Genomic DNA, 12956 nt, shown 5'->3' on the forward strand with positions numbered 1-12956 from the left:
AGTAGATGAACATAGAGTAGCATCTTCATAAATGAATCTTCCTTCATGAGTACATGCTGCCATAGTCCTCTGCCAGTACTTAAGTTTAATAAGAAGGTGACATAGGACAGAAATCTGCAATGGATTTCCTCTGTAAATTATGCTTCTCATATTTCAGAAATAATTTTGCTGCCCATAAACACAAATTCTGATAGACTGCCCAAAACTAAAGCTGGAGAGAAACAAATGGTAACCAGATACACTAAATAAAGGCTTCTCCTATTAATTAGTGAGAACCTGCAAATATAATTCAGAACAGAATTAAGTGTAATGTCTGTAATACATTTACTTTTCCTTTATTAAAATGATTTTATTGAGGAGAAACAAATGACAAGTGTAGTTGAACCCTTAAGCAGTAATTTTGTTGCTTTTCAAGAAGTGTCAGCTAGAAAGAGTCAAAGAAATCCATGAAAAAAATTGAGCACTTAATTGTCTCTGACTAGTAAACATAGAGTATTCTGTAAACTATTAGCAGGTCTTTGATAGGTGTGTATTTAATTGTCAGCTGAAGTGAGAATACAGTTCAGCCATCATCTCAATGGTTTCAAAACAAAACATAAGCCAGAATGTGTTATATAAATATCACAGTGAGAAAATGAACAGTGTTAAGTTTTTACTTGTAGATGAGTGTAAATGTTTCTTTTGTGCTCCTTGCAGACTCCTGTCCAAAAGAATGTGTAGGTGAAGTAACTACTTTCTTGTCTTCTGAAATACTGGATGGGATTTTAATTTTTAGAAATGTTGATTTAGCTAGAAAGACCAGAAAACAAAAACAGCCTGTTGGCAGTGATATATTGAAAGCACCACGCAGGCATCAAACTCATCATAGTTGAAAAATAATCCTGTTTATTGTACAGTAGTGTAAGCCAAGAATTCTATTTCCTTGAGAATAGAGNTAAAACCCTTACTATTCCTGTGTTTTGTATTTTTAATTCTTCAGCCAATTGCAGTTGTCCATGGGCACAGTATGTACACACATCTTAGCCATCTGACAAACTTTGGTTCAATATATGTGGTTTCTCTAGTCTGTGTCCATCACATCTGGTTGGACACTTCAGTATCATCTGCTCTCTAATTCTGCAGATGACACTCATACAGGATGGAACTTGAGCATGTTTGTGTGCAAGATGGAATAATAAATTCTCTTGTTTGTAAATTCACTTAGAATTGCTTCGCTTGGTGCTTAGCAAATACACAGAATATATGTGCAACAACCTGAATAAAAGGTTTATTCTCTGATGATTAATGAGTCTGAGTTAATTATTTGGAATTTCATTTGAAATTTTATTTCTGATATTTGTCAGTGACTACTTGAGAAAAAGGCAGTGAAATTGAGTTACTCTTTCACAACTATAAAACACTTTGGAAATAAGTGTTCGTTTTTCATGTACTGGCAGGAAAAAGTACTTAACTCATCAAGCCATAACCCCATTTCCTAGCTCAGTACATTTAGTAATATGCTTTCCCATATCTTTGTCTAGCCAATATCCAGTGATCTCACCTATTTGAAACTCTTTGCTGGTGTGACTCCTGAAGTTCTGAAATCCGAGTAGCAGACTGATGCTCAGTAAACTGCAATGAGCAACTGCCAACAGCCCGGAGCTGCAAGGCTGTAAGGATATTATCAAACTGTGATGGAGTGTTCGTGGACATTTGTCAGCCTGATACCTTGTGGGATGCAAATCACAGCCATCATGATCTGAGATGGGACAGGAACCCCAGCAATCAGATCTTGAAATAGTTTCATGAGCCTTAATCAACCCAGAAATAATTTTCTGACTTAGTCTTTTACTAGAAGGGATGTAGGACTGACTCTAAGACGTGGTTCTGTGATCCCTTCAAAGAGAACAGTCCAAAGTGAGTTCAGCACATTTTCCTGACTGGGACTGCGAACAGAGAACCCAGTTCTCTTAAGACCATATACTCTAAATAATAACCACTGCACTTATTTCTGGAACTCAGGAGGGAAAAGTGGTTGTATGGAGAAAAAGCTGTGTCCTGGCTCTGCTGAGGCTGGGGAAAATATCCCTCCTAGTTCTGATGGATTCTAGTTTAGATCCTCATGCACACATACTTTGGCTATTATTGAAATAAATTTAAGCTTACTGTTACACAGTGTTAACACAGCTGGTGATTTCAAACCCTCAGTGCCTGCTTGCAGGAACTTGAATACAAGATAGTGAAAAACTTCAGTGTTTCTAGCATGAACCACTGAGTTTAGCTGCATGGGGGAAATACATTTCCTCTGATTATTAAGGTTTTATATGAAGCAAAACTCTGAGTTCGGCTGAGTGGGAGAGTTGATAAGGAAGCTGGCAGAGAGAGTATTCAAACTGTAGAGCTCAGCTCTATGAGTACTCAAAATGATGTTTTGGACCAGGCAAAGTGAGACTAATTTGTCACTGCCTGCGTGGGTCTCCTAGCAGGAGGTTACTGAAGCTGTGAAGGCAGTCAAGCCCTCTACAACCATAATAGGAAGATTTTTGACTTCTTGAAGTTGAGTATTTTGGTCTTTCTGAACAAGAGTCAGGGTTTGTCTCTGCTGAAGTCAAAGAAATTTAAGAAGGCGGCTTTTGAAAGACTTCTGAAGTCGATTTCAAAGAGGCAGCTTTATACAAACATTAGTTTGTATAAATATCTGAAGGGTGGGTACCAAGAGGGTGGAGCCAGGCAATAGAACAAGAGGCAATGGGCAAAACCCGATGCACACGAAGGTCCACCTGAACATGAGAAAGAACTTCTTTACTGTGCAGTGACCATGTACTGGAACAGGTTGCCCAGAGAGGTTTTGGAGTCCTTCAGTGTAGATATCCCAGAACCATCTGGATGCAATCCTGTGCCATGTGCTCTGGGATGACCCTGCTGGAGCAGGGAGGTTGGACCAGGTGACCCACTGTGGTCCCTTCCACCCTGATTCTGTGATTCTGTGAAGACAAGGAGGATGCTGTTGGGTTATTGAGGCTCAATCTTCTGGTCCCATAGGCAGCATGTCATATCAAATCTCTCATAAATTGATTGTGTTTCATCTTTAAAGTAATTAGGTTTTTTGCCTCCACTATTCCAGTTGGAAGGCTACTGGAAGTCTTGATTGCTCTAATGATCAGAAACCTTCTTCTAATTTCCAACCTAAATTTATTCACAGCCAGTTAATATCCATTTGTTCCCGTGCCAATTTTGTCCTTAGCTAATTTAGGTTTTTCCATATCTCATGTTTATCTCCCCGATGCATTTACATGCTGTGATTATGGTCCTGCTGAGCTGTAATTTTGATCAATAAAATAAGCCAAAATCTTTTGGTCTGTTCTCCTAAGATAGACTTCTCCTTCATCATCCTTCTTTGGACCTGTTTTCATGCCTCTCTTCTGTACAAGATTCTCAACTGAAAATTTGTTAGTGGCATCACCAATTGGCATAGATATTTTCCTGACTATTCTGGAAAAAAACCCTCTTCTAAAACTAGAGCTGCATCTATCTTTTTTATGGATATATCATATTGACAACTTATAGCCATCTGGTATGTGCAAGTCTTTCTTCTTAATAATTTCTAAATGATAGTTCATGGCTTAGGGTAGAGGTTTTTTGTTATTGATGACCAGCAGTACACTGTGCTGTTAAATGTGTTTGTATTGTTGAAGTACAGACAGTCCCCTCTGTACAGTGACCCGAAACTCGTCAGTACTGGCGATGTTTCCCAATATTGATTATGTTTCCCAGCACTGAGTAATCAACCAACGTAGTCACCACCGTCCTGTTTCTGGTACATTTATGTGTGAAACATCAGACATCAGTTCCAACAGTCATCCACAAAGACCTTCCTTATCAAGCTTTCCTCAGTCTGAGCTTTCCTCAGTTATTCCTTTAATACTTTATTTTTCATTTCCCCCTGAATGAGTTTCTTGTCCTCTTTTCAGATTTACTACTATTCTTTACTTTCTCCAGCTTCAATAATAATTTCTTTCGTGGCACCATAACAAATGCTTACCAAAGATCATATAGATCAAGGCAGTTACACCGCCCTTGCCTGAAACCCCAGTTACAATAACAGAAAATGCTGTCAAGTAAGCCTGACATTATCTTTTCTTGATAAATGCAAATAGCATTTTTTCCTTTTTTTTTTTGGTGTGTCTATGTTTGTTTAATTTTCCTTAAAGTCTGTTCCCTAAAACCTTAAAGATTATGGATAGCCATCTGGGTATCTGGGCTGCTAGGTGTCTCACCATTTTTCTCATCTTATCTTAAATCTGGATATATTTGTTCTGTTCAGATTCCTAAGTGGACTATAACATATTTTCTATCGAGTTTTCAATTTAATATAGCACTTGCATCAGCAGTCTGGCATGGAGACTGTATAGAGTGCCTCTGCATGAGCTTTTGCTTCACATATTTGTAACAGCTGCAGAATTCATACCCTCATAACCATTTGGGTTTGCACCATGAATCAGGTTATCCATAATACAAATGCCACTTAGAGTATGTTTTGGTTCTCCTCACCCTTCCTCACACGTAACTGAAAACCTTCAATTGTTGTTTTAACATACTTTAAAGATCTAAATAAGCTTTATTTTAGGCAACTAATACTTCTTCCTTCTGCCTTTGAGGAACACTTTACCTCCATTCTCTGTGTGTTCCTGGCACAGCCTTAACAATTTAACCATTGAAAATATTAGTTCTGAAGCTTCTTACAAAATTTTTTCTCACTTTCTTGGAATTCAGGTTCCTAATATCTGAACCAACACCTTTGGTTTTGTGTCTTTCCTGAACAGCACATAATCTTTAATTGTGAGTGCTGCAGGGATAATTGTTCTTTCATTTACGTGTAGTATTCAGCTGTTTTGTAATAATTCAGATTTCTTTGTTTTATTGCACAGGTTCAGGCAATCCTATACATCCCTTCCTGTTGTATATACCTTGCCATGTTGTGTACATTACCTGTATTGAGTACAGTGGTAATATTAACAATGTTTTCTACTGCTCTGAACAAAACATATTCTTCCTAGTTTGCATCCTTCCTAGTTTGCATTCTTTTGCATTGTTTTTCTCTGTTATACACCATAATATTCCTCCTCTCTTTTATCTAACATTCTTCCTTGTATTCCTTTTTCAAAGCCATCTTAAAATTGTCCTGGTTCTTGAACAGTGTTAGACAAAAAATAGCAAAATATGAAAGATCTCATCTACATCTGAAGCCTGTAACTGGAAAATTATATTCCTTGTTAAACTTCCATGAATGACAGCAGGAAAACCTGTCACTTTGATGAGAAACGTGTCAAATCATATTTTTTTATTTCATTAATTGTTTCTGTGACATTTCTGTCATTGCTCCTATGACAGTAGTGTTCAAGGCCATTGTGAAGACTAGGGCCATCCTTCTTCTTATCTGTTCTTCCACATAACATACCAAATACAGACCTTCTTTTTCAGATTTTCCTATCAGGACTTTAAAAGGTTCTGACAGATTACTATTGTATCAAAATGTGATATTTACTCTCATTCTTACATAATACACAAAAAACTTTTATTTGTTTTGGTCTTTGCTTATTCCTATATTAATATTAGCAAAATTGACTTCAAGTAACTCTGTGAAGTTAAACTCTAATATCCAGTGTTACTTACTGAGAAACATATCCCTATATTTCAGGGTAGGCTTAAATGGGCAAGTTACCCCTCAGGTGACTTTTAATGAACAGTGAATAAGATCCTGAACCTTTTTATTGATAAAACTATTAGTTAGAAAATGTTGTATCTGAAAATGCACTTTGTGACAACTCTCCTGGCAGTAAAGTCCTCCACCATCAGTTTGCTCCGTTCTGCTCGTGGCAGTGAAGTTCACTGTGGGGCATCTTTGCCTTGTGACCAAAAGCTGCTGAGAGGTGACTCAGACCCTGTTGCTCGCAGCAGTCATGACCTGGCTGAGCTTGGCTGCCCTACTGTGGGCAGCAGAAACGAAACCACGGCACAAATGTAGCAGGAGGCAAAACGTCTCATGAAAGCCTTCAGACTCAGATAAGGAGGAGAAAATGAACAAATAGCATAGTGAGAGAAGCAACAGCGACAAATCTTGTGTGAGTGGCATGGTAGGCAAGGTGTACATCTACTATGCCAAATGTTTAGTACAAAATGTTTGTGAGGAACTGCAGTAATGCTGAGACCTGACTGTGCAAACTCTGGGAAAATCACATTCAGGGGCTAACCTTAAACTTTGGGTTGTGTTTTCTGTTCCTGGGCATAAGCAATATGACGAGACATGGACTTTTTTCCATTCAGTATAATAAGTTTCAGTTACTTGATATTTTAGAACTTACTTTATTTATATGCAAATAAACCACTGGAAGTAAAACTCATGTACCAGTGACTCCGAATTTCAAAGGCCTGAGAGGAAAGCAATGAAATATTAGACTGTTCATAATAATCCTAACCTGGTAGAAGAATTTGCTGAAAATGCTCTTTATGGTCCTTAGGCATTTTGTTAGCAATGCTATTGGACAATGATGAAAATGCATAATTACAGAAAGTGACCTGCTAGTTTACATGTCATGACACCTGATTTGGAAGACAAGTACTTCCTTCAGTTTTGCAGGATCAGCTATTTCTGAAATAGACTATGCAAACTTAAGACTCTGTGATATACAAATAACTAGTACATAATTCCTATGCTGAGTAGATTAATTCAAAGTACTATTCCACCTTTTTTACCATTTTCATTTTTAACTATTGCAAAAAGGGTAGCAACTGAAGCTGAATAGATGGTTGTAAACGGACCTGCTTTATACATCAACCTCTTTTTTTTTAAAGCTTCTGGAAAATCAGCTTGCTTAGAAACAAGATTATTATAAATTACAAATTATTCTACAGATGAGTTTATGAGACTGCATTTCCTAATGGGACCTCTAAATTTTTCTATGTGGTTACCTTACTTTTTCCATCCTTTCCTGCACCTTGTTCTGTTTGGACAATTCATCCTGATATAACTTGTGGAGTTTATCCCAACCTTTTATACTCCTCCTTTGCATAGAAAATTGTGACAGTAGTGGTAGAAAAAAAAACCCTAGCATGATTCTTGAGTAAATAGTGCCTCCTTAGTGAAAGCTATATACTGGGTTTAGACTGACATTTATATAAATATATGTCAGTGCTAGAGACTGTTGTTTTTCTATGTTTTGAATGAATTCAATTCCAGAATAGAGGGGTGGATCCTTAGTTAGTAAGAGTTCTCCTTAATTTACATCCAGTAAAAATATACCATGTGCCAAGAATTTCCGAGCCTTTGCAAGATTTTCTGCTAGGCTCTTGCAAAACTGCCTAACAGCTTCAAGGAACACTTCTCTCTACCAGCATTACGAATGCTCACAATTTGTACAGTTTCGGAATGCGCCTTCGCCAAACGCAGTATATCACCTACTTTCTTTGAATGAACTTCCTTCTATGAAAGTGAGCTCATTATTTTTAGCTTTTTTCATTTACAAGCACTTCATAATCTGCTGTTCAAAACCTGTAAAGCTGCTAGTGAATTAATTGGAAAATACCAAGACAAAATGGAAAACATACCAACATAAAGACTGCCCTACTGTTTAGAGCACTTTTAGAAAAGGGTTGTAATAATAAAAAATTATCAGTTTATCTTAAAACAATTTTAGCTAGGCTAGGAGTTATGGTTCATTACCATCACTAGGGACCAGTTAGCATTCCAACTATGTGCCCACATTTTTAGAATTTTGTAGCTTGAAGTTATTAAGTTTATGTTAAACTTAACAGCTGAGCAGAGATGGAATTTAACATTAATTCAAGTTTACATTCTGTGTATTCTTTGTGAGCTGTTTTATTAACCTAAAAATGCATATGACTTTTTTCTTATTCATAACTGATTAATAGATGGGTGTTCATTTATTTTAGGTAGCCACCAATATTACAGTATTTTTAATAGGTTACCAAGTAAGCTGAAATGAGACTTGCATCTGCAGCAAATCTTGAGACTGTTCTGTTTCCCTTTTTCCCAGTGAGTTAGATGTGTCTTAAGTGTTGAGAAATCAGTGCAAAAATGTTTTTTATAAAATATTTAGCAACACCTTTCAGGGCCACTAAAACATGTGAAGCCCTTGAGGTTTCATCTTGCAAGAATTTCCACGTGTACATACTTATTTTTCTTTTGACCCACTACTATCATATAGGTACGTATTTGAGAACTGAAATCTTACTGAAATGTGAATGATGAATATGGGTTATTTCATGTAAATATGAAATGCCAGTGGTAGAATATTAAATATCTTTGATAATAAAAACTCAACACAAGAATTGAGGGCATGAAGTTGATTGCCTATGCAATTAAAAGTTTAGAAGACAAACTATCTGATCTGGAACTTGGCCAAGGCATCATGACTAACAAGCCTGTTCTTGCGAGAAAGCGCCAGAGGAACTCTGATAGCCATGTGTGGTCAAGATTTCTGCTTTGTCTAAATTAAGCCATCTTGAAACATAACACTGCCATATATAAAATCCCATGCCAACATTTGGCAAAGCACTTCTTCTGTTCAAGCATTTGTGCTGGGGAAAGCTGACTATATACAGCATCAAGGCAAACAGTGTTGAAGGCATTTATTTTGAACTTCATAGGAAGCCAAATGCTGCTGAAAATGATTGCGATTTACCCTCCACTCATTTATGGAACTTTCATAAAACTCAAAGGGAGGGACTGGTATCAGGTATATAATATACTATAAAAACTAAAACTTCTTATTGTTGCTTGTTAAAATGACAGACATTTTACAGCAGTGATTGGGGGTTGAACTCAGCTTATGTTCTGCTTCCATCTGGTCTGCTACTGTTTTGTTGAAGAAGATGAAAAACAGCACACTTTGGATTGCACACATTGTCCCAAGAGAGAAATACTCTCTCTTTCACCTTGTACAGTTTAGCATCTAGACCTGGTTCTTTTGCCTTATCTGTGAATCCCAGGGTGTGCTTCAGTATCCATCAGGTTTCATCCTGTCAGAGACTATATTTACTGAATTAAACAGGACTTCTGACATAACTGAAGTGGTGTGTTTGTAGACAAACAATCTGTGCACCTCATCTGAAGTTCTTTTTCATGCAAAAGCCTCACCTCGAGGGCACAGGCTCCAGGAGGCAGCTCATGCCTTAGGAGCAATGTCAGTCCCCGCTCTGCTTTAAATGGTCGCTGCATAAACTGAACTGGTTGGTAAATAGGGCTAAATCAGATGCTTAAGCTTATTATGGTGGTGAAATAGCTTTAAAAGAGCTTCTGTGGCACTGTGTTGCATCTTATTTCTGTTTGTGCCTTCCCTGTGGAAGGCAGCTTCTCCTTTCTACCTGTGTTTTACGTGGAAGTGCGTGGTGCCCGAGTAATGCAACAGCTGATCTCACAGAAAGGTACCTGGAAATGGATAGACAGGACATACCTTCTTCTTAGATTTTTTTTAGCTGTCTTTGGAATTTGAGCTTAGGACCTCTCTAGTATTTCTGTGTTGTGAGGCTTCATTTGGAAAACAGTAAGAGGGAAATCTAAACCTACGTCTTCGGAATAAATAAAGTGACTTTCTGGGATTCAGAAAAAAAACCAACCCAACAAGCTGAATCTGTACTAAGCACTAAGAATTAAGAAGAGATAGACACATTGTGGCCTGTCGTAAAGTACTTGAGGTGCTGGATTTCAGCAGTGCTTAAATGCAAATTATATTTCATGTACACTTGCAGAATTTATTGAGTTTAGTTAGAAATTCCCCACTGAAGCTGCTAATGCTTGATGCCTATCCAAGATAGGTCAATTCCCAATCTCTGTAATTATGCTTATTACCTTGTTACAGTTGCTAATGTTATCCCCTTCCAGAAGTATTCCAAGAATTAGCTGAGTTACAGCAGGTTATTAGTAAAACATGGGCTCTGTAAACATCTTTTAAAGTAATTGGACTATGGAATTAATTCTGCAGATTTTACTTTTGCATTTGAGAACAAAACACTAGAAAAAAGGGAAATTATGATTGGCAAATCCTACATTTGATCACTATAACTTTCAAAACTGTAGGAACAGGTATTATATATTGGCACATCACTTTACATTTGGATGTATGAAGTTAGATGCTTAAGTACCCGGCTAAATAAATACTCCAGTTTCTCTCAAAGAAGTGTAAGTTCTGAAAGTGTTCAGTGCTTTAAAAATGAGATTACTTTTGTTTAGGAGTCTAGGTGCTGACTTATGTGTCTGACTTGATCTACCCAAATTTGGATTGGTTTTATGGTTCACCTTATTTTAGATTGGTTGTAATTGCAATTAATTTTCCCTAAATTAGTAGAAGACTTACAAGAAAGTCTTGGATAGCGAGAAAGGACCTGTAATGCTTAGAATGTGCCTACATTTTTATTAGTGTGTGGTTTGATACAGTATTTAGCGTGTGGTTTAATACTGTATGGTAACTTTGACAGTTTATGTTCCAACATGGTTTAATAAACATTGCAGTAGATCATTTCATTGCAAAGAAATCAGCCCTGTATTGTCTTTGTCTGACTCACTTAAAGGCTCTAATTGAAGATATAACTAAACATAAAAATCTCTCCTAAGGCTTTAGGCTTTTTAGGTGTTATCTGAAGAACATTAATGTCCTGTTAGGACAGATATGTTAAAAACTTTGGGTGATGAACTCAGGTGGGTTTTTATTTTTAACAATGATAAGTGTACTCAATAGGAATAGTATTTTTAGTTCAGCAAACCTTTTAAGAGAATTTGATTAGAATTTGATTATATTTGGGCTAGAAAAATCAAAATGTTTTGAAAGAAAAAAATTAAAGGACATCAGTCACAACACAGTTGCACGTTTTGACCTTATTTTCCTTTTGCAAGTTTAATTTCACTCTTTTAATGACTCAGAAAATTCAAAGTACTGACAGGCACCTTAAATTCTGTTAGATTTCCTTTTATAAAGTGTTGTACATTTGTTGCAATCTATAACTCATAGCATAGAACTTCTGCTTTCTTAAGAGTGTAAATATCTATTTGGCAATGTCCAACTCAGTATCATTAGTTATAGGATTGGTTTTGTGTTTTAACGTTATTTTCAGAAATAAATGGTAATACGTATACTCCCTCCATTGATTGTATATCTTGTTCAAACCTGTTTGCTCTCCTATTACAAGCAGTATTATGACACATTATTTATCATTGTTGGATCAGATAGCACAAACATGAAAGAGTAACTGGTATAATTCAGTTCTGGAAAGCAGTGCTGAATCAGAGTCCTCGCTTAACTCACATATATCGCACACAACCCTGTGTCTGACATTGACTGAAGTTTAACGTCACCGGTGATCATTCAGCAGATATTTAAATGCTGTGCAGAATCACACCAAACAGAAGTGGTCAGCTTGCACTTGGTAAAGCTGCAGTTTCTCTGTAAACAGCCTTAGTGCAAACACCACCACATGCAAGGCTGGTGCCACTGTATGTGATAAAAGCATTTCATCATTCCTGGCAGTGAACATAAAGCCAGATTGGGTCCAAAGCAAAGAAACTGAATTTGGAAGATGAGTGTAAACCTTTACTCCACTTTGGCACTTCCTCCTTCAAAACAGGCTTGGCTTTCCAAGGAAGAGCCATGTGAAGGAGAGCGGGAGTCAAGGTTAAAGCCATCACGTCCAAGGCAGTTGTATGTTTTATCGAGGAGAGGCGTATTCTGCCGAGGCAATGTAGGATCAATAGGATCATGAGAAAATATTTCTGCCTGAAATGTTAAAGTCTCTTAGCCATGTGTTTGAATTCATTCTACAAAGTCATTCTGGGGCTTAGCAAAATCAATCCTCATCCCGTGTTGGGAGGGAAGAATACAAATCCATCACCTTTAAACACAACGCACTGTGCAAATCGACGGTTTGTGGTGTGAAACCTTTGCAGATTTTGCAAAGCAAGTGCTCTGTCTTTTCCCTTATTGTTTGCCCTTCACTTGACATACAGGAAGAGATGCATCAAGAGGATGGCAGGAGACATGTGTCACTTAAGGCATGCCATAACAATGTTTGCCCTGGAATACTCCCTTGAATCTGTTTGAACAAGCAGGCATCATACATGGATAAACACACACAGAACTTCACCTAGTTACAAAGTTGACAGAACCCTTTTGCCATCCTCCCCCTCGAGCAGTGCCAGCCCCAGGCAAGCTGCTCCCTTTAGCCCTGAGCTGGAGTGTCACGGTCACATTGCACCAGGTCACTTGTTGCACAGTGCCAGGGTGGCATCTCCCCTCCGCTCAACCCATTGAAACTTCACGGAGCCGCGTTTCAGCGGAGCCCGTTCCGAGGCTTCCCCTCTCAATCCATCCTGCTCGGAGCCGCTTACCTGCATGTGTCCCTGGTACATTCTGCTCTGGCTGCTTCAGCTGCCCCTCAGGCCGACAGGTTGGGTGTGCGCTGGGGCTGGGGCACTTCTGCTGGGCGCTCGACTACAAGAAAGGAAAAAAAAAAAAAAAAGGCAAAAAAAAAAAAAAAAAAAAAAAAACCTAACCCTGAAAGAGCTATTTTTGGCAAAAGCTCAGTTTGTCCTGGCAGCTCCTGTACTGGTTTCAGTAACCCAGAGCTGCTCGCTGCGCTCCTCTCCCCTCCGCTCCTCCCTGGCTGTGTTTCCCTCTCGGATGCGGAGCTGCGAACTGCTCGGGAGCTGTTCCTCCCGGCGGGGTGCTGGGGAGGCGGGCGGACCCGGGCGGACCCGGGCGCACCCGGGCGGCCGCGGGGCCGCCGGGCGGGAGCTCCGCGGGGCGGAGCGGGGCCGCCGCTGCTGCCGGGCCTCGCCCGCCGCCCGCTCCGCTCCGCTCCGCGCCTCGTCCCGCTGCAGCCGCCCCGGCCTGGCGGCCCCGGCCCCGGCCGCCCTCCCCGCCTCCCGCCGCCAGCCCCGGCCTCCTTCCCTCCCTCCCCCCTTCCCT

At 39.0% G+C, this 12956-nt stretch overlaps 1 protein-coding gene across 4 annotated transcripts in view; it reads right to left on the reverse strand.

The window, feature by feature from the left end:
• The window catches only part of PEX5L (peroxisomal biogenesis factor 5 like), a 106104-nt gene extending 93583 nt beyond the window's left edge, over positions 1–12521 (reverse strand). For all 4 annotated transcript variants that reach the window (XM_017810798.1, XM_017810797.1, XM_017810796.1 and 1 more), the window contains exon 1: positions 12377–12521. In XM_017810798.1, coding sequence (XP_017666287.1) covers positions 12377–12397 — 21 coding nt within the window. In that variant the 5' untranslated portion in view covers positions 12398–12521. The remainder of the gene's footprint in view (positions 1–12376) is intronic.
• Positions 12522–12956: the final 435 nt, after the last annotated feature.

This window comes from Lepidothrix coronata, unplaced genomic scaffold (assembly GCF_001604755.1).
Source record: "Lepidothrix coronata isolate B3197 unplaced genomic scaffold, Lepidothrix_coronata-1.0 Scaffold29, whole genome shotgun sequence".
Lineage (NCBI taxonomy): Eukaryota > Metazoa > Chordata > Aves > Passeriformes > Pipridae > Lepidothrix > Lepidothrix coronata.